At 39.3% G+C, this 26701-nt stretch overlaps 2 protein-coding genes across 9 annotated transcripts in view; one reads left to right on the top strand and one right to left on the bottom strand.

The window, feature by feature from the left end:
- The first annotated feature begins 4292 nt into the window (after nucleotides 1–4292).
- xpo1b (exportin 1 (CRM1 homolog, yeast) b) lies at nucleotides 4293–23472 on the top strand. 4 transcript variants are annotated; one of them, XM_088350746.1, is made up of 25 exons: nucleotides 4293–5088; nucleotides 6955–7086; nucleotides 7224–7325; nucleotides 8198–8270; nucleotides 9907–9968; nucleotides 11424–11468; nucleotides 12302–12483; nucleotides 12552–12600; nucleotides 12682–12801; nucleotides 12884–13012; nucleotides 13105–13263; nucleotides 13348–13545; nucleotides 13910–14048; nucleotides 14227–14408; nucleotides 15279–15435; nucleotides 15514–15677; nucleotides 15772–15906; nucleotides 16076–16268; nucleotides 16924–17030; nucleotides 17697–17891; nucleotides 19026–19194; nucleotides 19345–19479; nucleotides 20213–20372; nucleotides 20455–20551; nucleotides 22342–23472. In XM_088350746.1, the coding sequence occupies exons 2-25, from the start codon at nucleotides 6961–6963 to the stop codon at nucleotides 22486–22488; spliced, it is 3225 nt and encodes a 1074-aa protein (XP_088206872.1). In that variant the 5' UTR covers nucleotides 4293–5088; nucleotides 6955–6960; the 3' UTR covers nucleotides 22489–23472. The 4 variants fall into 4 exon arrangements, with proteins under 4 accessions (XP_088206872.1, XP_088206874.1, XP_088206871.1 ...); XM_088350748.1 differs by lacking the exon at nucleotides 4293–5088 and adding an exon at nucleotides 5153–5349; XM_088350745.1 differs by lacking the exon at nucleotides 4293–5088 and adding an exon at nucleotides 6853–6871.
- sanbr (SANT and BTB domain regulator of CSR) overlaps nucleotides 23361–26701 on the bottom strand; it is a 20868-nt gene continuing 17527 nt past the window's right edge. For 3 of the 5 annotated variants that reach the window (XM_088350750.1, XM_088350753.1, XM_088350751.1), the window contains exons 19-21: nucleotides 24997–25085; nucleotides 24859–24926; nucleotides 23361–24796 (exon numbers count right to left, since the gene is read on the bottom strand). In XM_088350750.1, coding sequence (XP_088206876.1) covers nucleotides 24751–24796; nucleotides 24859–24926; nucleotides 24997–25085 — 203 coding nt within the window. In that variant the 3' untranslated portion in view covers nucleotides 23361–24750. The remainder of the gene's footprint in view (nucleotides 24797–24858; nucleotides 24927–24996; nucleotides 25086–26701) is intronic. The other 2 variants (XM_088350749.1, XM_088350752.1) reach the window with 1 other exon arrangement.

Raw genomic sequence — 26701 nt, 5'->3', positions numbered from 1 at the left:
TAAAGAGAAACAAAAAGAGGGATAAAGAAATAAGAGAAAGAGGGAGAGTAAAGGAGAGAAGGCAGGACAAAGAAAGAAAGAGAGAAAGAGAGAGGGAGAGAGCGTGAGAAGCAAAAGATAAAAAGTCGTGAGAGAGGGGGAAAAGTAAGGGAGAGGAAGAAAGAAATCCAAAGAGAAATAGAAAGACAGAAGGAGAGAAAAGAGAAAAGAAAGCACAAAGGGTATGAAGAGAGAAAGAGAAAAGAGAGAAAAGGAAAAAAGGAAGTCAGAGCAAAAGAGATTAAAAGACACAGAGCGAGAAAAAGACAAAGAGCAACAAAGGAAGATAAAAAGAGAGACACAGAGAGTGAAAGAGACAGAGACAGAGTGGGAGAAAAGGGGTGGGAAAAAGAGAGAGAGAGAGAGAGAGAGAGAGGGAAATAAATACAAGTACAGTGTCTTTGTGAGAGGCAAGTTGACATATTTCAACCTGCAGCTTGTTTTTCTCCTGTGCTTCTCTGAGTGTTGTCTCGCGGGCCGGATTCAATCCTTTAGCGGGCCTGATCTGGCCCACGGGCCGCCTGTTTGACACCTGTGCTTTAAAGGGTACAGGTGTGTGATAATTGGACCAACCCATCCCCGTTCAAACACTGGATGGAGACCTCTGGTGGTAGGAGGTGTGTCAGACCCTAACAGGTTATCCAAACACAAGCTAGAGAGGATGAACACCATCCATCCATCCATTATCTGCACCGCTTATCCTCAGTAGGGTCCCGGGGGTACTGGAGCCCATCCCAGCCATCTTCGGGCAGTTGGCAGGGGACACAGAGACAGACAACTCACTCGCTTATTCAAACCTAGGGACAATTTGGGAGGGTCAATTCACCTGAAATGCATGTCTTTGGAATGTGGTAGGAGGGCCAATTCACCTGACATGCGTGGGAGAAAAACAGAGGAACATGCAAACTCCACACGGGGAGGCTGCAGTAGCTGGACTTGAACCCTGAGCCTCTGCACCGTAGGGCTGCACACTGCGAACTCTCATCTCATTATCTGCACCGCTTTTCCTCAGTAGGGTCGCGGGGGTGCTGGAGCCCATCCCAGCAATCATCGGGCAGTGGGCAGGGGACACCCTGAACTGGTTGCCAGCCAATCGCAGGGCACACAGGGACAGACAACTCGCTCGCTCATTCACACCTAGGGACAATTTGCACCAGCCAATCCATCTGAAATCCATGTCTTTGGAATGTGGGAGGAAACCGGAGTGCCCGGAGGAAAACCACGCAAGCACGGGAGAACATACAAACTCCGCACAGGAAGTCCGGTAGCTGGTTCCCAAGACCTTAGAACTGTGCCGCACACATTATAACCACTGCGCCGCCGCGCTGCCCACACTGCGAACTTTTCGTTCAAAACATTTATTTGTAGAATATTCCAGGCATTATTAAGTTACAGGCAATGGCTGCAGTAGATCACAAATGCGGACAAAAAAAAGTGTTGGAGGACGCTTTTTCCCCCCACGTTCTTCAGATTTTGGCCAGTGAAAATCCATATACAGGCTGAAAATGATGAAAAGTTCCTCCAAAGTTATCATTTGCAGAATATTTCAAGCATAAATGAGTTGGTGTCAATGTCTATAGCAGATCACGAGTGCGGAGAAGCAGAGAGTTCCCACTCCGTCTAATACTATCGAAAGAGGGGGAACCGAAGCTGAAATGGTACTTTCTCTCTGTCTCTGTCACTTTCACTTTCTTTGTTTCTCTTTTGCTCTTTTTTTAATTCTCTATCTCTAATTTCTTTCTATTTCTTTTTCTCTCTCGTTTTCTCTTTTTTGCTGCCTTTTTTATTCAGTCTTTCCATTTCTTTCTCTTCCCCTTACATTTCTGTTTCTCTTTTTCTCTCTCTTTATTTCTGTTATCTTTCTCTCAATATGTATTTCTCTTTTTGTCTTTATTACTATTCTCTTATTTTTGTTTTTTAATTCTGTCTTTCCATTTTATTTTTTCCGTTATCTTTCTTTCAGTGGAAATGTTTAAATCTAAGCTTAAAACTCACTTCTACTCTATAGCATAAAAATAACCTACTTTTCTCGTCGGCTCCAGAGCAGGGGAGTGTATAATAATATTCTGAAAAATAGTCTGTGTAATATAGTGTAATAATCTGTGAAGCCCTTTGAGACTCTTTGTGATTTAGGGCTATACAAATAAAAATGACTTGACTTGACTTGACTTGAAATGAAAGCGAAACTATTGGTGCAACGGATGGAATTGTTCACTATACAATAGGTTTTGTGCAAACCGTTTCTCTTCAGATATCAACTCGCACTGATGCAAAATCGCTCAAGGCCACATCTGGCCTCAAAACAAAGCTCAACTGAGATAATGAAGAAGTTATACAATCGTGACTAAATATGCACACTTCAATAGAAAACACTTGGCTAAAACATACCTGTCAACACAACTGCTTCTTTCCTCTTCAAAAGACCTACCGCTTTTTCAAATCTAAACAACAACAAAAAATCTTGACTCAAGAGTAGAATTTTTAGTCTACGGCTGCTTTATTTTGAAGTGAGACTAAATCTTTGTGCGTAAATAAACCGCTACAACAATCGTATTAGATGTCTGTTTTGGTAAAGGTTTGTCATTTCCAGTCTCAAACAAGCGCATGTTGTTTGTTTTTAAGGTTTTTAAGTGCTGTAAATAAGGTAGAACTTGTTTATTCGTTGATCTTCTGCATCTTGCCGATTGTGTCGTCATTGCAGCCTCTGTCAAGCTACTTATGTTACACGTGCAAGTGAGCACATTTGGGTTCGGGGTTTGGGTTGGCATTTGGACTGTACTTGAAACGGGCCTTTTATTACTTTCACCATTTTCATGCCACAATAACCATAAACTGCAGTGTCGGGAATAAGGTCACTCTTCAAACCCCCAAGCCCCTTTCCTCCTACCTAATGTGTTCTACGGCCTGAACAGCTTAGCTAAAAGTAAGATAAAAGCATATAGGCGCAGTGGGAAAAATTACAAGTGCTCTTTGAACTCAGTAGAGCATTGTTAAGTCATGTTTATTTGTATATCCCTTAATAACAAAGAGTCTCTAAGGGCTGCAGAGATCAAAGACTATTGCAAACTAAAGACTATTATGACACCATCCCCTGATCTAAAACCTACATGTGGGCAAATAATACACATATTTTGTCAACCTAAAATATAGGTTATTCCTATGCTATGGAATAGAAGTGTGTTTTAAACTTAGATTTAAACATTTCCACTAAGGTTGCAGATCGAATCTCAGGGGGAAGCGCTAATTGAAGCATGCAAATACTGAAAAGAAGGGGGCCAAGTACTGAACCCTGCGGAACACCACAGGTAACACTAAAGGGCTCAGATGTCATTCCACCATATTTAACACAGTGCGTCCTAACTGAGGGGTAGGATCTGAACCATAAGAGGACGGTTCCTGAGAGACTAATCATTTTTTTGTTAACAAAAGATTCTACTTTCAACTTTTTAAGGATAGCTCAACCGACATACCGTACGTACTTTGGATATACTGGGGACAGATTGTGTATCGCGTGTAAAAATCGGGTGTGCGAGTACATCTACCGCTTTTAAAAGTCAAAAGATTGGCATTTATGATAATATATGTACAAATTTTGAAACAGTGTGTTAGCACATTCGCCCATCATGCAAAAGGTCCTTGGATCGAGACTGGGTCGGAACATATAATGGCCTGGAGAGGTATGGGCGCTACCAGGCTGTCCTTTCCCAAGACACACAAAAGAAATGGTGACCAGGACCCTATTGTTTAAAATTCATCCTTGTTTTGGCCTTTGAACAACCTTGACGTTGCCAAACCTGCATTAAAGTGCATTTAATAGTGATGTCACCGGTCATTTCATGTGCATTACAAAATGTAATCCACCTGCTATGCACTCATTTGCATATCTAGCAACAATGAATAACGTAAAATGCAACAATATGCACAAGCAATTAAAGCATGCAACTATTGCCAAAGCAGGTTGACAAATAGTGTTACTTTAAAGCAACACGCTTGCTCAAACTTGCAATATTCATAACAAGCGTCGTCGATTATGGTCCACGCGGACATAAAAACGTTGTTGCTGGGTAAAGTCCGTGACGCCCTAAGAAAAATCCTCAGTGAAATGACTTTGTAGCCGTTGTGTACTGTCTCTCCACTCAACACCAAATCCAGTATTTTTCCATCAAGTAGCGCGCTGGACCACGTGACCACGGGAAGGGGGGGGGGGGTGCTGTCATGTTTGCATCCTAGTTGACAGCAATGCCCCGAGTATTATGGCTCAGGACGGGCTAATCCTGCAACTTCATCATCTATTTCTGCTTCTACTGACGATCCTAGTATCTAAAGTCCACCTGTCATTTTTCTTAAGGCGAATCTTCCTCTCGATCGTTTTTTTGTAACCTCGTGCGTTCGTGATCGCGTAACCACTCCCACTTCGTGGCTGGTGGAAAATTACCAGCTTACAAGCAACAGGCATATGAATGGTACTTGCGGTGGATTTCGAATACAACGGCGGTGTGTGCATCAGTGGGGAGTGTGCATTTCTTTTCGGTGATATTTTAGACATAGTTAGGTTTTTAAGTGCAATGGATTAGTATTACCCGCGTCACTTTGTTTGAATTGCTTATTGCATACGTGTTATCAACAACAATCGACGTGTGTCACGTTCGGTTTGTTTTTAAAACCTAGATGAAAGGGGTTTCATGTGTTTTCAGTGTTTTAGCGACTCCGTGAAGAAATCCATTCTAACATAAGAGTCAGCCCTCTTTTTCTCTCCTGGCGGTGTGGTCGCGTGGGCGCTAGAGCCAATTGAAATTGATTGACAGGCCCCGCGCGCAATGATATCACGACCGGGATTTCTCCGCCAAAGCGACAGCCAATCAGCTGACGGAATGGGCGGAACCGCAGTCCAAACTTTACGCGGCGCCATCGGCTGAAAACTAAACCGAGATGGAATCTCCCAGTCTGAACCGGTTTCAACCGGTTATGAGTTAGTTGCTTGAGAGAGGAAAGGAGGCGCAGGCACACAAACCTCCGCTGGAAATTCATAAAGAGTAACGCATTTATTAGGTTTGTGAATTAAGGTCTTTTATTGTTCGATAAAATGTCTCGGGAGTGACGGTTTGTTGGCTTCGGGAGTAGTTTTGGGACGGGAGCCAATCAATGGTTATTAACAAGGCAGACATCCCTCGCTGCTCCGGAGCTGGAGATAGTCAACGCTGAGAAAATGGCAAACCTTTTTTCTCTTATCTACCGTGATTCGTTTTAAGTGTGTCGTTGTGGGTTTGTTTGGCTAACGCCGCACTTTTCAATCAGAGCTTCGGACTAAAGGTACGTAAACTGGAGCGAAGTGTAAAAGCGGCAAGTTGTCGTTTGGCTTTCCGTACACGACATAGGCGAGCGGGTATTGTTTAATGTCACGTTCGCGTGCTCAAAAACTGTCGGAAAAAAAGATACCTCACGTGATTAAATAATAAATCCTCACGCTTGGGATTCGCGTGTACGAGTGAGGTGGTAGTCACGCGTGTTTGACCAGTAATGTGCTTGAACTTCAATTCAGGGTTGTGTGATTGAATCCACGCCTCTTGTAAGCCAGCATCACTCGTGTACGTGATGGCAGTGGATGTCAAGTTGGTGTTGCTAGGCACCGTTAGCCTTGTCTTTGTCACGTGTACACCAGCACACCGACTTTAAAGCCATGCATTTAGCGGTAACGGTAAACCGAGAGCGCCAAATAGGCATTGCCGTGTTACTACTGCCTAATCGATGGCTCTGAAAGTCTTGTGGTGGGAGGGGTTGCACAGCGCCATTGCAAGACCACATGGTAACTGTTAAAAGCTCTACATCTTCCCCAAATGCAGCTAAAGGGTGATCTAATGTTTCGGAGGGGTGTTCGTGTAGTTGTGCGGATTGCTCACTTAAAAATGCACTCCAGGCTACTGTGTTTAAGATGTAAACAGAGTGACTGCAAGAGAAGTATCAGGCACGTGGTTTGGTCTGTTACTTTTCAGAAAAAATACAAGTTGAAACCCCTTTCATGTGTTTTAATATTTAGAAACAAGCTTTTCCCCCTAGTTTCACAGCATCGCAGCGATTCACCCTTTGCGGTCTGTCTGATGCTGAGATTACAGTTCAATGATTTGTTACCTCCTTTCTCCATACCTGTATTGTCCTCTCTGGTCTCTGGGTATTTAGCATCAAAAGTTTGGCGCTTGTACAAAATATACAAAACCTTTTGTTTTTAATTTAGCACAATCGTCTGATTTTAGCTGACCTGCATGTCTCCCTGTCAGTTGTCAGATGTGATTTTAATGTGCTGTTGGTAACATGCATACATGGAATTGCCCCCTCACATCTTTCTGATTTAAATGCCCCCTATGTTCCTGCTCAGCGCTTTTGCTTGGAAAATGCTGGTCTAATTGTGATATCAAGAGCCAAGAAGAAATTCACAGATTCAAGGGCGTTTTCTATTCGGCCTCAGTTCCGGGAATTCTCTGCCCTCTGAGATAGGATCTGCAACCAAGTGTTTAAATCCATGTTTAAGACACACTTATATTATATGGCTTATGAGGGATGTTGATCTCATAGTCATGTCTACTTGTCTTTGAGGGAGAAGAATGAGCCTGGTTATTGCACGGTGCATGTGTTTGAAGCCATTGTACCAGCACTTAGACTTGATGTACGCCGTCAACTAAAATCCGACTATCTGTGCAGCCCTTTGAGTCGTTTAGCGATTAAGAACTATACAAGTGCACGTCCTTGTACCTTAATTGCTTTCAGACATGTTGACCATTGGTGGACTGAGGGGATGTTGTTTCATTGTCAGCTGTTTGGAATGGTTTCAAAACACATGGTGAACTGACTGCACATGACTTTGTCAGTTGAATGAATTCGGTGCTTGCCTGACCCCTCCTCTCTTTCCTGTCGTTCTTTCAGAGCTCTATGCCAGCAATTATGACAATGTTAGCAGACCATGCAGCACAGCAGCTGCTGGACTTTAACCAGAAACTGGACATCAACCTGCTGGATAACGTGGTGAACTGTGTATATCATGGGGTGGGTCCACAGGTAAATAATCTTCCATCATATCCATGGTAGTGTATTTGAATCTTAAATCCTTAAAATTTTATACGTATACTCCCCGGGTTCTATCCCTCCTGTATTTGTTTTTTAATTCATCAGTTTGTTGGATAATTGTTTCGCAGCAACGAATGGCCCAAGAAGTGTTGACACACCTCAAAGAACACCCAGATGCCTGGACAAGAGTGGACACCATTTTGGAGTTCTCCCAGAACATGAACACCAAAGTAAGCTGTGTGTTTGAAAATATCAGCACGAATTTTGTCTGTGCCTTCAGGTTGAAATAAGTGAACTTAATCTTCCAGGAAAAACTATGGGCCGACTTAGCAGTTGTTCAAGTTATTTTTCCCCGAAAAAAAGTGGAAATGGAATTCAATTCTTATTTGACTTCTTTCAACTTAAAATTACTGTATATTTGTTGTTTTTTATTTGTTGTTATACTAAACATTTTAATTTATTGAACCCCATAAATTATCTGTAAAAAAATAAATAAAAATCGATATTTGCATTTTGTATTTAGGTGTTGGAATGTTGTTACATACATGTAACCAGATGGACTATTATGTTCTTATTCCTGTCCATAAGAATACAGTGCATCAATGATTTGTCTTTCATCCAGAAATGTGTTGTAGCACTTCATTTATTCACATTTCATGACCCATATTTCTAAATAATACAGCAAAGGTTTTTAATTTTGATTTAATTAAATAATTATAGTTACTTCGGCATCTAATTCCTTTGCCATAAAGGTCATACTTGAACTGAAGTGCACCATGTGTCAATTAATTGTTCCTGAGCGGTTCCTGTATCCTAACTGGACTCCTTTTATGTGAAATTAAGTTTATTTGACGTGATTTAGAAACACGCACATTGTTTTTTTTTTTAAGATCCCACAGGTGACTCTGCATTTAAAAACATATATCAATCATAAATGCGGTACAAACAAGTTTTGGCATAGTAATTGTTAAAGATTGGATAGTCACGGTTAAATTGTATTAAGATAAAAAGAAATCAGTTGCTTTGGATATTTAACACATTCAACTAGTCAATTGCATAGCAGAGACTTAGTGAGTGTGTGTGTCTCTTTCTGCATGTTCAGTACTACGCCCTCCAGATCCTGGAAACTGTTATCAAAACAAGATGGAAAATTCTTCCAAGGAATCAATGTGAAGGTATGTATTTTATAAACGATACTCTCAATACATCTTCTCAGTGGGTCCCAACCTTCAGCAAGATCTTCCACTGATCTGTTGGAATTAATATTGTAAAATTCAAAGACTTATGCGCAGTGGTCCTCATTTTCATCTCAAACTGATTATCTTTCTATACTGTTGTTTGAATTCACCATACCGACAGCCTTAAAAGTGTCCGAGGGTTAATCATTGTTTTTTTTTTTTGTTTGTTTTTGTGCCCTCGTTCTTATGAACAAATATTCCATGTCCGCAAATACATTAAAATATGATGTGGGAATATCTCTATCATAATGTTAGTAGGTGGTCTCTTAACCTTGTCAAGTATTTAATGCAGACATGGGCAAAGTACAGCTGGGGGTCTGCATCTGGCCCGCCCACAGTCTGATGACCCTCACATTCAGGATAACGTGAAGGGCACTCTTGTACACTGGTCAAAGGCGTGTATCTAACAACTTGGCCAACTTATTGGAGAAGATTAGAATCATGGTCAGATCAGAATGACAGGTTTGTTAAAATATTCAAGATGATTGACTAGGTTTAGAGACCAAATCCAGATCTCGTGGCCCCTAACAGTTGTTTCTTTTGTGTGTTTTCCTTTTTAAACACATGGGAGTCTAACAATCAATACACAAGCAAGTGCTGCAGACACTTTCTAAGGATGTTAGATATCTGATTCTCATGTGTGTGTGTGTGGGGGGGGGTAACGTTGTAAACTGACAGGACCAAGGCTCCCAGGGAACTAATTGAGATCCCTGCCTAATTGTTTTGGATTGCTCACGCAGACCAACATTGCTGTAGAATGTAACATAAAACCAAACCTACAATTTTCCAAGTTGCCTTTGTCTTTGACAGTCATATATTTTTTATATCCTGTGTTTAACAATAACTGAAGAAGTTGGAAGATTTGAGAATATCAAGCTTGATGCTTTGCTGTATCCATTTTGGTGATTTTTTTGCGCTCTCCATAATCCTTGCTGTAATTCTTAGTTGCAGTAACCTCTTGTTCCGGTACAGGTTGTTCAGGGACATTTTGTGTGAAGCTTTGTCCATGCATGTCTTCTCAAAAGCCTTTTAACAATCAATTTTAGGCGATAATTTAAGCAATCATTACCTCTTACCCGAGCTACATTATTCTTTCTCAAAGGTGTGAGTACAACCCAGATTTACACCCTATGTTTGGTTAAAGCTATCTTTTTGGCCTGGCCCTTCGGTCGTGTCTCATTTTCACATCTGTACATTTTTTACAATATTCTAGCCAGGTTGGACACTAGGGTTTAGGAAATTTTCGGGGAGTACCCCTTTTCTGGCTTTTGACTATTATTCAGGCAATTTAGGCTCTTGGGAATTGGTCCATTTTGTCAGGATTATTTTTGCTACAATCAGTGGTATTCTGTCAAAGTTTCTGACACAGGGGTGCTGGCATGGTAAAGCGCGCTTGTTTGAAGAAAAAAATGTCAACACATTGGCTATATTCAAACAAATTTGCATTAGCACTATACTCAAACAATAAATACAACCATAACTGTTTTTTCCCCCGGCACATTTTGAGATGTTTGTTTCCTGCTGTGTTTTTCGATTAGACCTTTTAAACTTGTGTACTGTTATTGTTTTTCAGGGATAAAGAAGTATGTTGTTGGTCTCATTATTAAGACATCATCTGATGCAGCAAATGTGGAGGTATGTAGCAGCATTTATTGTGTCTCGTGTATTTAATAGGTAAAATTTCGACTAATTCAAACTTTGCATTGGGTCTAATAATAAGTGTGTAGTGTTCCCCTTGAAGAGTTTCTCATCTCAAAATCATTCCCTGTCTCGAAATGGCAGCTATCAACAAATTACATAAACAACAATTAATTTGATCTGTTTTGCACTACACTTCGGCTCTGATAAACTGAAGTTTCTTTAACTAATAATGGTTTACTTATATGAAATTTGAGTCAATGCCACAGTAATGGGCTAAGTTTTATAGGCCTCAATCTTTGAAAATGATTTACTTTTTATGTTGTGTTTTCAAGGTTAAGAAAATGCCTGAATTTGGGGTGAAGTGCTTAAAATAGTGTGGAAAAATGGCACCGACACGCCTGCTCTGGTGGCCTGTCAATTTTGCGTTATTTGAAGCATCACGTCCCCCTACCGGTAGCACAAAATAGAAGAGCTCTATTTAGAAAACTGCTCTTTTGGCTCAACTGAGAAGAGCCGTCTCTCTCGCTCTCATATAATACATTATGTACCAAATTATTTTGTAATTTTATGTTTTGCAGGTGTTCCCTGAAAACGACATGAAATATAAATCAAAATATTTACAGACCTACAAAAAATGTAGGGTACAAAACTATTTTAACTTTTTACACACAGAACAGATTTAAAGTCCAACATTAACACAAAATCCCATAAAAAGCAAACGCATATAAATTTAAAATATTAACTCGTCGGTGTTATAAATAAATGATAAAATACTAAGAAATGAAACATTACAATTCTATTAACAAATTTAGTCAGATCCTCTGAAAAACACAAAATGGATATCAATTAAAATGAGTAAAACAAAAAGCAAAAGATCAGCAGTCTCCAAGATCAAAACATTGAATGCACTCTGCTTCGGAGCAATTTATATCAATAAAATGAGAACATTTTTCTAATTTTCTGCTTTTCATGCATACATTACTTTTTTTTGTTTACTGTATGTAACTCAAATTTTATCCAACACCTATAGAATCCTTTTCCATGTTTGTAAACAAGTTCGATGTACCCCAGCTGCGCATGCATAATTGAAGCGGAATTCATGTCAGTTTATAGCAGCCCATTAACTTAAAAAGATCACAGGTGGCAACGGATCGAAATAGCACAAAGTATGTGCTAGCAGCAAGATAACTACCTCATTTTAGTCATCAAAGTCATTAACAAAAATAAATATGTTCCCCGCTAGATTTCTATCTTCGCAGGTACTGGAAAAAGATTGTCCTTAAAAGTTCTTGAAAAGAAGCTTGAATTTGGCCGTAAAAAGACTGTACAAACCCTGTTCCCATTCTTTCCAGTTCTCATATCAAGACCATGTGTGCCATTTTTCATCACCTCAACTTTTTTCTGTATTTATTCTTTATCTATTTTTTTACATGTGAACTTTTTTTTCAGAAAGAAAAGGTGTACATTGGAAAGCTGAACATGATTCTGGTTCAGGTGAGCCTTTAAAGAACATTTCCTGCCTGATAATGTGGTAAACTGTGCATAAACAATGCATTAAGAACCCATAAGGAATGCTTAGCTGGTTTATCTATCACATGATTTACAACTTTATGACTGATTGCTTTCAATAGTTTCTCAAGTTAAGGGTTGCCGTGTCATCTTTAAATAAATACTTTTCATTGCCCTTTATACAATTTAGTGTTGATACACCAGTTAAATATGAAATGTGTGGTTAATAATCGGCAGTCAATAATCATTTACATCCTATTCCTATTTGTTCATGCTGTGTAGAAGTTTTTTGTTTTTTTTTACAAACTTGACGTTGCTGTTTTTTTAAAATTGGTTAACTTTGAAAACATAAAAGGTTAACTTGTTCAATTATATATTGTGAGTCATATGAATATTGTCATGAAGCCCTGTTTGTAACTGCAGTATTGCTTGGGCTTGAAATTATTTGTAGCCAGTGGCAACAGTCTCCCTCTTGGCTTTATGGTTTATTGTATATAAGGCCTGTAGATTGTTTTTTTTACTGGTGAACTTACACTTTCCATACTTTTTTGGGTCCAAAATCCAATGTACTGTTGAATATAATAATTTGGGCCACGGTTGATGGAAGGATTAATTTGAATTGAAAAAGAAAAATACTACAATTTAACATTGCCAAACAGTTCTATTTTATTCCATCACTGAGGTGTTATGTGCTTGATCTTTAATTGTTTTTCTAAGGTTGACTTGTTTTAGCAGGTGTCACGAATTACATTTAACATTTGATGTCTCTGTCACTGTAGAGAAAGTTTGAATTATTATGCTGTGTGTTTGTGGTATAGATCTTGAAGCAGGAGTGGCCCAAGCACTGGCCCACGTTCATCAGTGACATTGTAGGAGCAAGTCGTACCAGTGAGAGTCTTTGTCAGAACAACATGGTTATTCTCAAACTCCTTAGTGAGGAGGTCTTTGACTTCTCCAGTGGCCAGATGACCCAGGTCAAAGCCAAACATTTAAAGGACAGGTTAGGAGAAGACCACACTTTAACATTTAACTTTGAAACGCTTTTAATATAACCTTGTTTCTTTTCAGTATGTGCAATGAGTTCTCCCAAATATTCCAACTGTGCCAGTTTGTTATGGTATGTAAGTCGTTGTCCTTCATCATAAAACATTTTTGTTTCCAGACTGCTGCTTGTAACTCTTTGCATTTTGTGTTTTAGGAAAATTCCCAGAATGCACCCTTGGTTCATGCTACTCTAGAGACCCTCTTGCGTTTCCTTAACTGGATTCCCCTTGGTTATATATTTGAAACCAAATTAATCTGCACGTTAGTGTATAAGGTAGGCAGGAAGAGGGAAGAAAAGTCAAATTCAATTATCAATAATTTCTTGTGGATGCAGCTAAATTTCTTTTTATTTTCAGTTCCTGAACGTCCCTATGTTCCGCAATGTGACACTGAAATGTTTAACAGAAATCGCTGGAGTCAGCGTCAGTCAGTACGAGGAGCAGTTTGTCACACTTTTCACCCTGACAATGTGTCAACTGAAGCAGGTGACCGTGATATCCCAGATGCTGTTAAGCAAACATAAGTTTACAGTTTTGCCTTTTGTAAAATATGATTCCAACCCAAATCATTTGTTTAGATGCTACCCCTCAACACTAACATCCGATTAGCCTATGCCAATGGGAAGGACGAGGAGCAGAATTTCATCCAGAACCTCAGTCTCTTCCTCTGTACATTCCTGAAAGAGCATGGCACCCTCATCGAAACACGGCTTAACCTTAGAGAAACATTAATGGAGGTAAGATTGCGTGGTGATGTATTAAAATCGGAACAATCTTAAAAAAATCTGGTGAGCTAACGTCATTTTACTGTCCTGCTTCAGGCACTTCACTACATGCTGCTTGTATCAGAAGTAGAAGAGACAGAAATCTTTAAAATTTGTCTGGAATATTGGAACCATTTGGCAGCAGAACTCTACAGGGAAAGTCCATTCTCCACATCCACATCTCCTTTGCTGTCTGGCAACCAGCACTTTGACGTGCCGCCACGAAGGCAGCTTTACCTACCCGTACTGTCCAAGGTAACATCTAATTTAATTCACCTTTGGAGTTTACAATTTCCTATAAGTCTATTGCATACAAATAATGAATGTATATCCTGATGATATTTGACTACAATATATAGATTTAATTTCTTTAAGAAAAATGGATAAATCAGTTATGAAGCAGTTAATGATATGTTGCATCTCACCCTTGAATATGGGAAACACTATTATAACCAAAATAGTATTCATTCCCACAATGCATTTCGAAATTGTCTGGTACAGCAATGAGTCTATTGTCTAGGTATAATTGGTACAGGCCAAATGGGAATAAAACTGTGGATACCTGTTGTGTATGGCTGCTACATTTGGTGAAACATCTTTTGTTTTCAAATTCCAACAGGTGCGTCTTTTGATGGTAAGCCGAATGGCAAAACCAGAGGAAGTATTGGTCGTGGAAAATGACCAAGGGGAAGTGGTCAGAGAGTTCATGAAGGACACAGACTCTATAAACCTCTACAAGAACATGAGAGAAACACTCGGTGGGTGTCTTCTAGGTCCCTATTCAGCTACCAAAACTAAGGCCTATTAAGATGAAACTAATTGTAATGTTCATAGGTTGACCACTATCTTGGACAAGTGTATTAAAATAATGCTTGTACTTTGTTTTGTATCCTCTTTGCGCGAAACTGACAATAAATGGTCTGTGTTGCTTTGCAGTATACCTGACTCATTTGGACTATGCAGACACTGAGCGTATAATGACTGAAAAGCTTCACAACCAGGTGAACGGTACCGAGTGGTCTTGGAAGAATCTCAACACCTTGTGTTGGGCTATTGGCTCTATCAGTGGAGCGATGCACGAAGAGGATGAGAAGCGGTTCTTGGTCACAGTCATTAAGGTATTTTTAAACACTGTAAACTTGTGATTGGGGAAAAAAGATGACAAAGTAAATGCTGTGAGACCGGTTTGCATTTTTACAAGAGTACTTGCTGCGGATGCAAGATGAAAAATTGTATTTCATCATGTTGTCACAGGGAATAACCTTTTTTCTTTTTATGTCTTTTTTTTGAGAGGAAAAGGGAATAACGTGAAAGTTATTCGTTTTGTCAACATTTTATAAAATGTATATTTAATATGTCTGTCGGTATTTAGTAGCATCAAGGACAACTTCAGTAGCCCTGCCCATGGGCCTAAAAATAGCTCACTGATGGGACGCTGTGACTTATTTAGAAAAAAAACAAAGGATTTTAAATTTAGAATGTTACACCTTCTCGACTAATATTTTATATTTTGTCCACTTTCCCAGTTTTTCAGAATACATCATTTTACAGCTGTAATTATGTATCATATGACACTATAATGCCAGTTATCAAAATTTTGATGGCCCATGTGGATCATAGCTTTGGCCTCCAATGCACAGCACAGATTTTATGAACTTTTTGACTGGTATTTAGTTCAAGAGGCGGAAGGACACTAGATGCTAATATGCTTTGGTAAATAATGCTGAACAGGTACTCATTATTATTAACTATGTATAGGAGCATACACTTTATTAACATCAAATGTACCAAAGGCAGATGTTAAGGTCTGTAAGAGTCCAAATGAAATACATTTTGTTGATAAAGATCTTATAATTTACAAGAGTTAATTTGCTTCATAACATCATAAAACCAGGAAATTTATTTCACAGTATGAAGAAAAATGTAACCAAAGATTATGCAAAGGAGAGCACTTGTGCCGGCTCATTAATCTGATGGATTTGTTTTAGGATTTGTTAGGTCTATGTGAACAAAAAAGAGGGAAGGACAACAAGGCTATCATAGCCTCCAACATTATGTACATCGTTGGCCAGTATCCCCGGTTTCTCCGAGCCCACTGGAAGTTTTTGAAGACGGTGGTCAACAAGCTCTTTGAATTCATGCATGGTGAGATATTTGAAAGCAGATGATTTTGGGATGTCATCTTTTAACTATATAATTTGAGCGTTTTTCAACGATCATCAGAGACCCATGATGGAGTTCAGGACATGGCTTGTGACACGTTCATCAAGATTGCACAGAAGTGCCGGCGCCACTTCATCCAGGTGCAGGTTGGAGAAGTGATGCCCTTCATTGATGAGATCCTCAACAACATCAACACTATCATCTGTGACCTGCAGCCACAACAGGTCCGTTCAAATAAAGACATGCCTTTGTTTTACAAGTGTGAAAATGCAAAAAAAAGAACATTTTAAAACTGATCCTCTTTGATCTGTGTCTAAGGTGCACACCTTCTATGAGGCTGTCGGTTATATGATCGGCGCTCAAACAGACCAGGCTGTGCAGGAGCATCTCATCGAGAAATACATGTTGCTGCCTAATCAAGTGTGGGACAGCATCATCCAACAGGCCACCAAGGTAACGCCCTATCAGTTTGCATCCTTTTTAATTCAGAATGTGAAACATCTTACAAACATGGTCTTAGTGAAGATGTTTTTAAGCTGCTCGCCATCCTTTTGGAGTTCTATTGAATTAACATCGATTGATCCGTTGTTTTTCCCCTCTCTCCTGCTGCATCCGCCTTCAGAATGTGGACATTTTGAAGGACCCCGAGACGGTGAAGCAACTTGGAAGCATCCTTAAGACCAACGTCAGAGCCTGTAAGGCAGTAGGACACCCGTTTGTCATCCAACTGGGACGGATTTATCTCGACATGCTCAATGTGTACAAGTGCCTCAGCGAGAACATATCTGCTGCCATTCAGACAAATGGTATGGGAGGTGTGTGTTCATTATGGCATTCATGTGTTTGGACTTTGGAGATATTTGAACATTCTGCATCTTTTTCACATTCTTCCTCCCTAATTATGAATTCACAATATGCTCGTTGCCCTTGAAGTTCGGAATAATAGTCTAATGGGGGGAGATATTTGCCTAACTAATTTAAAGCTGACACAGAAATGGAAATCAGCCTGACATGTTTTAGGACCTTCATTTTGAAATTCTATTACATAATTTAAGTAAGATACAACGTAATTGTTGGTGCATTTCTGTTACTTTTTTGATATTGATAAACATTTCTTAGCCAGACCGACTGCAATGTTGTTTGGTTTAAAGTAATTGCACCCTCTACTGGTTGATATTAACTCAAGGATTCATAAGGCCGGCATTGCTTCGAGACTTTGCTATGTTATAAAATAAGAATCGTCATTTTTTTAAAAACGTATGTGTGATATTCATGCAAGCACACAGCTACTTTATTCTTCTTCAACCCACCAAATATGGGTCAGTCCTAGAGTACAGTGTGCACGAAAGCATTTTGAGTTAGACAGATGTCAGTATTCTGGTGGTTACTGAAAAGCGACCACCAGCCCCAGACTCTTTCGTTCTGATTTTGTCCTTGCTGTGTGTCTGACACTTTGCTTTCTGTGTGCAGGAGAGATGGTGACCAAGCAGCCTCTGATCAGGAGCATGAGGACCGTGAAGCGGGAGACCTTGAAACTGATCTCTGGCTGGGTCAACCGATCCAATGATCCACAAATGGTGAGAATCTCTCATATGACAAAGTAAAATGCAATGCAAAGCCTAAAATATGACTACCGTATTTTCACGACTCTGGGGTGCACCATGTTAAAAAGCACAGTCTTTGTAGCTGGTTCTATTTTTGTATATAACCCTACACAGGGTGCGCTGCACAATAGGATGCGAGTGCCTTCAGCTGTGGCAGCTGATGTGTTGAAAAATGACACTGTTCAGCCTCCAGTAGCACAATAACTTTCAAATTTAGATATATCGATACACTACAGGGTTGGCATTCATGAACACTTACTCTAACTATGCATTGCATGTGACGTCACGCGTCCTCTTCCGTGTAAGTGGGATTTGATGGCAATCAAACACGAGACGCATAGAAGTAAATCTCTCAAAAGCATCGGAGATCACCTCCAAAAATGAAATTGAGCATTTAGCTTTGCAGTGTGAACAGCAGCCTCATTGTGTCTTCAGCTACGCCCGTCGCTTTTATATGATGTAAGTTGACACAGGATGTACTGCAAGTGGGGCGAGCTGCACAATTTGAAGAAAATCTGACACCTTTATGTGCACCTTTATGGTCTTAAAAATAAGGCAATATTAAAAAAAAAGCATACTGCTCATGTTACCTAATGGATTGCTGCTTGTGATTGAGAGACTTCATCCTGTCATTTGCAGGTTGGGGAAAATTTTGTCCCCCCGTTGCTTGATGCCGTCCTCATCGACTATCAACGCAACGTTCCTGCTGCTCGGGAGCCAGAGGTTCTCAGCACCATGGCGACTATTGTGAACAAGCTGGAGGGGCACATCACCACAGAAATTCCCCAAATCTTTGACGCTGTTTTTGAGTGTACTCTTAACATGATCAACAAGGTATGGTTTCACTTGTAATATCTATTGTAGTCAAGGCTTTATCATTGATTGGATTTTAATTGATTTAGTCTATCATCTGATCATGGCTCAGCTTGATTTCACAATGCAATTTTACCCAAATCTTATCATAGTCCAACATTTTGCAACCCTATGTAAGTCCCTAAGTATTAATTTACTCACATATGATCTGGTGTAGATACCCCGTACTTGTTCCTCTTTTGGAGGTAGTGGCGTCATTGGATTTTTGCATGGGGTCAAATCAACACAAAAACGGAAAAATTAGAATGACGTTTAGACTTCATAAAGTATAACATTTCTGAACATTAAAAAAAGATAATATACTTAAATTATTTATTGAGGATCTTCTAGACGTTTTTCTGACTCTCGTATATATTCCCCCAAAACGGATATGTAGACTCAAATATAACTACCCTCCCTTCAGTGAGATGACATTTATAATGTTATGTTAAAATGTTGCTTATAATATACAATGACATTAAAAAAGTCAGTAAGCAACTATTGGTCTTTTTAATAAACTTGGGTGGGATGTGTGGTTTGAGATGTCCTTAAAAAAAGTTGAAGGTTAAATATTTTCTATTGTGTGTGTTGACAATGCCCAACTGAGTTGAAAGAGCCCTAATGTTTTATTTTCCACTGAGCTCATCTGATTTTATCTTACTTTTAGCAGAGCTGTTTTGGAACACATTAGGTTTGAGGAATGGGGCTGTGGGGGAGTGCTGGAGGTTGACGTCATGCTCGTCCTTACATTTTTTCTTCTATTAGTGTCGCTTAAAAATGGTGAAAGTAAGAGGCTTATTTCAATTATCATCCAAACGCCACCCTAAGAAAGACTAAAGAATTATTGGAGTGTAGCTTATAAATGCGTGTACTTGCACACACATTATGAAGGAGCTGAGGAGAGCTGTAATCATTTCTGCCAAGAGAAGACCGCAGGGAGTTACAGTTCCAAATTCCGTACATCTCCTGTACATAATATCTATGAATGATTTTAACATTTTAGGTCTTTACCAATTGAAATGATGCACTTCATCTTAAAAGCTGTATGAACTATATCTTGAAAAGCCTTTTCAGATATTTAGCAATGTCTAAAACGTTTTCTGGTTTTGCTGGCAGAATTTTGAAGAATACCCCGAGCACCGAACTCACTTCTTCTACCTGCTGCACGCCGTCAATTCTCACTGCTTCCCGGCGTTTCTCGCCATTCCCCCTGCCCAGTTCAAACTTGTGCTGGACTCCATCATCTGGGCCTTCAAACACACCATGAGGAATGTTGCTGACACTGGTAAGGACTTTGGCGGAAACATAATCTATCAGGAATGCCGTTTGATAGGGCGCTTGCTCATGGCAGCAAAAACACAAGCAGTTTATTTAGCGTGGCGCTGTTGGCATAAAAACAATTCTCCAGGTGAACTTTGATGTTTGTGTTGTTCAGGTCTGCAGATTCTCTACACAATGCTTCAGAATGTGGGACAAGAGGAAGCGGCGGCTCAGAGCTTTTACCAAACGTATTTCTGCGATATCCTCCAGCACATTTTCTCTGTGGTGACTGACACGTCCCACACTGCCGGTGAGTGTGAACGTATCATGACAACCATGACTATGTTTACATGCAGAGAATAGTCTGACTATACGTTTTTTTTAATGATTTTTTTAATCATTTCCATTTGTGTATGCTGTATTACAAACTATGTGAGAAATTAACTCAGATCGTCTCTTACACTGGTCGCAGACGACAACATCATCCTCGATAGCTAATTTTGTTGCGGTATTCTGCATAATCGGTCTAGCTGTGACTAAATGGGTGCCGCGTTGCGTCTGTAAGGTTTATTATAGCTTAATAAGGAGAAGTTGCAATCTTTTAAAAAGGAGAGCAATTGTCGGGGGTTTACAGGTATGAGGTGAAGACTGTTGACGATTCAGAGACACTTACTATACACTTAAAATTAAAGTTACTGTAACTTTAAACTAATGTACACCCAAAGATAATAATGGCACACTTTTTTTTCATCTGGACGAGATGCTGATGTTGAGTAGTCTCAAGTGGTAGCCTCTGGGACTGCTCGTAAACTGGAATTCCTTTTGTAGAGTGAGCTAAATTTTTGTTGCAATTAACACTCTTATACTGCAATTCTCATATTTAGAGGTGCCCTCAAAGAGATACGGCTGTATTCAGATTACAATGGTGAAGCGGGAACAAACTGATGTCGTTTCCGCATTTAATTTTGACATTGAATAAAGGAGGATATCATTCATGTCACAGAAATCAATGAGGTAACGTGCTTGTTTTTTTTTTCTTTCAGGTCTTACAATGCACGCCTCTATTCTGGCCTACATGTTTAACCTGGTGGAAGAGGGCAACATCACCACGACACTGAACCCCAGCAGCACCGCCAACAACCAGGTCTTCATTCAGGAATACGTGGCCAACCTGCTCAAAACTGCTTTCCCACACCTACAGGAGTAAGTCGGCACGCAACTGCAGCCATCGCCTGCTGCCCCGCCCGTGTCTCCAATCTAACGTCACCTTGGCGTTTTTTTGCAGTGCTCAAGTAAAGGTGTTTGTCACCGGACTGTTCAGCCTCAACCAGGACATTGCTGCCTTCAAAGAACATCTTAGGGACTTCCTCGTTCAGATTAAGGTGAGATCCGCAGCTGGTAGTCAAGGAAGACTGCTTTTAAAATGGAACATGTATGTAAAACCCGTCAAAAGCGCGCTCTAATCGACTTAAAAAACATTTTGGAGCCTTAATGTACAGCCTTAATTTGGAAATTTGAATGAATGAAACGGCAGCTTTTAAATGCCTCAACATAGTGTATTTAAATTTTGTGTTTGTATCTGCCACCCTGGAGTATATTTAAAAAAACCTATTTGCTGTATTTTTGAGGGGATTTAAGCCTATGTGCATGTCAAGTACTGCTCGAGCCCCATCTAGTGGCATCATGATGCCGAACAGCTGTGGAACTGATTGATATTAATTAGATCTTGAGGATGTGTAGTGGGATAATAATTGCAGTTCATTGTGCAATCATTTTAACGAGCATGAGCAACGCGTTAGTCTGAAAAGTCCAATTTGATTTAGTTAATGTGCATAAAGTGATTTATCATAAACGATATACAAACATGGGAAGTCTTGACTTGAAAAGCGCTATATAAATGCAGATCATTTCATTTCAAACACATGATTATTGATTTGTAAAAAAAAAAAACAACTATATCCCAATTACCAATTACACATAGAGGTGCAACAATTATCAGATCAATGCCTAACTATTTTTATAGTCAATTTATAGTTTGTGAAATATCTTATTTTAAAGGTTTTCAGAACCTTCAACAGTAAATACTTACACATTTTTCTTGTGTTCACGATATACTTTTATCTCAGTGGGGAATTGAAATAAAACGTAATTGATGTTTGAACTTAACTTTAAAGTGCAAAATTAAGTGATTTTCAGTAAACCTTTAAGTGCTATTTTTGAGAATTGATGAGCTTATTTTTGGGGGGTGTTTTTATTCATTATACCAGCGATTTGCTTTTGCAATGGTAAATTGTCCAAATGTATGGACAATAACGGTAAGTAAATGGCCGTGTGTGCATATATATATCTATAGTTGATTTATAGTTTAAAAAAATCATACCAGGATTGTTATTTTTTTGTTGCTGATAAATGAAAAAACGGCCGTCTAATCTATAAGAATACGGTGTTTCGGCCCTGATAACATTTTTTTTTTTTTTTTTTACTAGTTATTTTTCCAGTCAGCCCCATTTTAGTCAGTTGCAATTGCTAATATTGCAACTACCTATATTTCAACACAGTATCATAATTAAATAATGTAATAAGACATTTCTCTTTTGAAGTCAATTCATATCGTATTTTACCATATCAAAAATTGGTATACAGTTTTATTTTTGTTTTTTTCTCAGCTCAAACTAAGAATTGTAAGTGAAAATGGTATGGTAAGGCCACCGGGTATAAAAGGGTGTGTGAACCCCTCTGTGCACTGGTATGCCCCAGTAGCAGTGATGTGGTGGTTGTGACTTCATGCTGCACATGCGGGAGTTCACTAGAGTTAACTTGTGCATATTCTACAGTTCTCTACCTCATTATTATAATGGCATCTCCTGTCTAAGTGGTTTGGATATTGTTACTAAAAATAAAGCATTTCACTTTTTGCAATTGGGTCAGCGATATCTTTGACTGATGAATCATTGCGCAAAAAACGTATACTAATTGTGCATGTCACCTTAGCTTGGGTATATAATGCTCCCCTCACCCTGAGTTCTATTTTAGGACAAAAACGCGTGTGATATACATTAATAAATTGGATATCTGTGTAGCCTGTTTACACAAAGTCTCAACGGGCCTGTTAATGCCGAAAGCAATGAGTTGCTCACCCGCAGCCTTAAAATCCCGACATTTGCCTCGGCAGGAGTTTGCCGGCGAGGACACGACGGACCTTTTCCTGGAGGAGAGGGAAGCGTCGCTCCGTCAGGCTCAGGAAGAGAAACACAAAATCCAAATGTCGGTTCCCGGCATCCTCAACCCGCACGAGATCCCCGAGGAGATGTGCGACTGAGCCCCGAAAACCGACTCCCCGCCCCGTCAAACTGTCCGACTAACTCCACTAACCGCGGCAGAGACGACAAAAGCCCAGAAAGACGTTTCAGCGTGTCGGCAAAATGGACGGCGCCTATAACATGTAAATGAACCCCGGCCCTTTTTACATAATCTACGTTTTGTATGAAGACTTTTTCCTCTAATCTCTTTCCACAAGTTGCGTTTTATCAGTGCGGCCCGGCCGCCGAACTGCATGAACAAGTCGACCGTCTCGCTTCGTTTTTCTCCACGTCCCTTCCCGTAACTTTGTTGATGTATAAATATATATATATGTGAGTGAAATATATATATTTATATAGCGTGAGAGTTGTTTCGGTTGTCGATGGGCATCATGACTGGTGGCGTTGGAGTGGCTTAGAGGCACATAGGCGACTGGATTGAATGAAGGCTCCAAAGATGTCGGCGTCTTCAGTTGTCCCGACTCTTTTTCTAAGGAACGCAGCAATGTGCATATCATCCCTATTGTATAGCATCTTAATACCATGGGAACATTTTTTTTTCCACTTATTCTATGGTTTCTTTTTTTTGGTGTGCGTGTGGGTACTGTCGCGTTGTCGACATCAGGCTTTTGTTTTCCTCTAAGAGGATTGTCGCTCGTTTGTGAGCCTCCACGAATGGGACGTTTTAAAGTGGCAGAGGTATTTATGGATTCTTGCTTTCAACGTGTTCACTCGTACTCATTTAGATTGTTTACCAGGCAGTAGTGCGGCAAGACACTACCTAGAAAGCAAAAACCACAAAGAATAAAATCGGGTTTACATATAATTTTGTATTTTTTTCATCCGTACGTGTCGAGTTCTGTCCAAACGATTCGGCTCGGAATGTAAAGAAATCTTAATAAGTACCCGGTCTCTAATGGTTAAATATCCCTTCTGCGAGGTGTTACATTGGTTGTGAATTTTTTTTTTTTTGGAACCGATTAAAAAGAGTTAGAGTTTTATAAGCGTCTGTTTTTGGTGATTATTGTACATCACTTAGTGGCCGCTTAGGAAGCAATGTTTGATTCCAGATGAAGCAGTTACAATATGGTGAACAGGATAACATTTTTTTAACTTGATGGTGCTACGAATGCTACACACATTAATTGCATTGTACATGATTTGGGGTAACTAGAGATAAGGGGCATATAGGTTATCACACACTCCCTCTTCAGAATATATATATTCAAAGAAAGCAAATTTGTGCTTGTGTAAAACTAAAAGTGGCAGACTTTTACCTAAACAGAAATGTAATGTAAAGGCCGAGGTGATGTATTCACTTTCAAAAGATTGTTTTGCATCAAAATAAAAGCAGCTGTAGTCAAAAATGCTACAATCGAGTCAGTAATTTTTAAATTGTCGAAATCAGAAAAAAACGCATTTGTTTTAAGGGGGCCAAAGTGGTAGTCCAATGCATAAAACGGTAGTGTTGGTTAATATGCAGGTTTCTCGGACCCAAATTTCTTGGGGGCCTCAAGTTTTTTTCCCAAGAAAATATATAAATCATTTTCCACACAAATTAAAATAAGTAACACATTACGAAATAATGTAGATTGTTTTATTATATATTGCATTTCAGCATGGCACCTTTTAATTTTCTTGTGCATTATATACATTTCAAGAACAGAGAGATAATAAGGTGGGGGCCTCAAACTATCTATCATCCTTGGGCTGCAAGATTGAGACCCCCTGCTGGAGATCTGGGGTCTAGCAACCTGCGGCTCTAGAACTGCATGCACTCTTTAGTGGTCTCCTAGTGGACTCCCCTGGAGCGTTTTCAAAACTGCTCAGGAAGAGGGAGTTAAATAGTTGGAAGGAGGACTAATATTTGTAACGTTTTTCGCGGCTGTAAAAATGTTAACGATAAATATTAGATGAGTAACTTTTTAAGAAGTCGACTCCTTTTTTTTGATATGACTAAAAAAAGAGCTTCTACTAGTCTGTAATGTCTCTTTTCTGGTTTTCTGAACCCCTGCTATAGATGCACGTTCATGCTTTCCTTCTTCCCCTGCAGAGCTCGGGTCATCTAGATACGCTCGTGTTGTCGTTTTTTGAGCCCCTTCGAAAACAAAATCGCCTCGAGAGCAATCTTTCCTCCAAGATGAGAAATTCCTGGAGTTTGTTTTCCCAAAAAAACTGTCTCCAGCTGCAAAAACAGAACCCCAAAGTCGTTCTCTACACTCTTGATAGTCGGGCGGGTGAGCGTCCTCCATGGTCTTCGGGGTCACCGTCCCAATCAACCTTCACTTCTCCACGTTAGTCCGGATCTGAGCGTAGCGTACTTTAGATCTACAAGGACACATAGACCAAACAAATCAATCAATTTCACGATAATTGAAGGATGAGCTCACCTCGGTGTCTTGTTGTGATTCGCGCTCCTGAATTGCGCCTCCAGTCTAGCGTAGATTCCACCTGCAGGCTACAGAGGACAAATACACCAAATAGATCCGAAATTAAAGTTTTTGTGTTGCAGGTTTTGAGACGTGCACCTCTTTCGGGTCTTTGGATTTGTTTTGTTCCTGGTCTCCGAAACGCAGCTTGGTCAGGTGGTCGATGAGTTCGGCCATGCGGCGCTGGTCTGGCAGGAAACGCGTATATTTTTTAGATTTTGTCTTATAAATATATAGAAAATACAACTCAAAAGAAGCATTTTCATGGCGATACATAGAAAATACAAGAGTTTTAGGGTGGATTCAGCTTGATGAACTCCACTCCAATTTTGGAGTTCACCTAGAAAAAACATTTTAATCTATGCCTAGTGCCATCATACAAGGTTCATTTATAACAAGGATCTCACACACTTTTGTATGAAGTTTTGAAATAACAATTGCTAAATAGCTATTAAAACGATAAAAAGCTAAAAGGGAGCTAGATAAACGAATAAAAAGCAAACTAAATAGCCTTAAAGTAAGATAAAGAGAAAAAAACTAGATACCTCACTAAGAAGGAGATGACAAATTAGCATAACTAGCAAAAATATATATGCTAGCTTGCTGATTAGCTTAAAAAAAAGTAGCTTGATAGCTTTTTACCTGTTTACTTTTTAGCTAAAAGGGAAGTAGGAAGCTAGCCAAATGAGTAAAAAGCCACATAAATAGCAATGGCTTAAGAAAAAAGCTAGATACCTAGCTAGAAAGGAGGCTAAAATGTTGGCTAATACCTAGCAAAAAACACCAAACGTTAGATTTGATGCAAAACATATAAAAAGCTACCTATAAACGTGGTTGATTAACTTGTTTTCTAAAAAGTAAAAAAATATATATATATAACTTGCAAAAAAAAGAAAATATTGGCATGTGAAAAATGTAAAAGGCTATCTAGATAGCTTGCTGATTAGCTTAAAAGTAGCTTGATAATTTGCTAACACTAAACAGAAGTTGGAAAGCTAGCTAAATGCGTAAAAAGCCACATGAATAGCCATATAGTTAGCTTAAGAAAAAAGCCAAATACCTAGCTAGAAAGGAGGCCAAAATGTAGTCTAATACTTAGCAAAAATATATATATCAAACGTTAGCTAGATTCAATGCAAAACATGTAGAAGGCTACCCAAATAGCTTGCTGATTAGCTTGTTTTCTAAAAAGGCAAAAAATATTAGCTAGGTAGCATGCGGAAAATGTAAAAAGCTACCTAGATAACTTGCTGATTAGCTTAATGAAGTAGGTTGGTAGTTTGCTAAAAAGGTAAAAAAAAAAAGACTAAACAGGAGTTAGAAAGCTAGCTCAATGAGTAAAAAGCCAACTAAATGGCCATAATGTAAGCGAAACAAAAAAGCTAGATATCCATCTAGAAAGGAGGCCAAAATTCAGCTTAACTAGTCTTTTTTTTTTATTTTTATTTGTATAGCCCTTAATCCCAAAGAGTTTAAAAGGGCTGCAACTAGAAAAAAGGGATGAACTATAAGCTAGATAGCATGCAAAAAATGGAAAAGCTAGCTAGATAGCTTGCAGATTAGCTTAAAAAAAAGTAGCTTGACAATAATTATTTTTTTTATTTACCGGTTTAGTTCTTTTTAGCTAAAAGGGATATAGAAAGCTAGCCAAATGAATAAAAAGCAAATAGCCATATAATAAGCTTAAGAAAAAAACTAGCGAAAAAGTAAAGGGAGAAAGAGAGCAAAAAGGGGAGAAATGATAAAAAGAAAACAAGAGAAACGGGAAGATAAAAAGAAAAGATAGAAGAGAAAAGGACACAGA

This window comes from Urocampus carinirostris, chromosome 13 (assembly GCF_059441175.1).
Source record: "Urocampus carinirostris isolate Australia breed hairy pipefish chromosome 13, RoL_Ucar_1.0, whole genome shotgun sequence".
Taxonomy (NCBI): domain Eukaryota; kingdom Metazoa; phylum Chordata; class Actinopteri; order Syngnathiformes; family Syngnathidae; genus Urocampus; species Urocampus carinirostris.
This window is presented reverse-complemented; position numbering and strand designations above follow the sequence as displayed.

What these genes read in the sequence shown, in the direction of transcription:
- xpo1b (XM_088350745.1), top strand. An exon ending in TGAACATGATTCTGGTTCAG is followed by an intron (nt 11,469 to 12,301) that starts GTGAGCCTTTAA and finishes TTTGTGGTATAG; the next exon opens with ATCTTGAAGCAGGAGTGGCC. An exon ending in GTGACCTGCAGCCACAACAG is followed by an intron (nt 15,678 to 15,771) that starts GTCCGTTCAAAT and finishes TCTGTGTCTAAG; the next exon opens with GTGCACACCTTCTATGAGGC.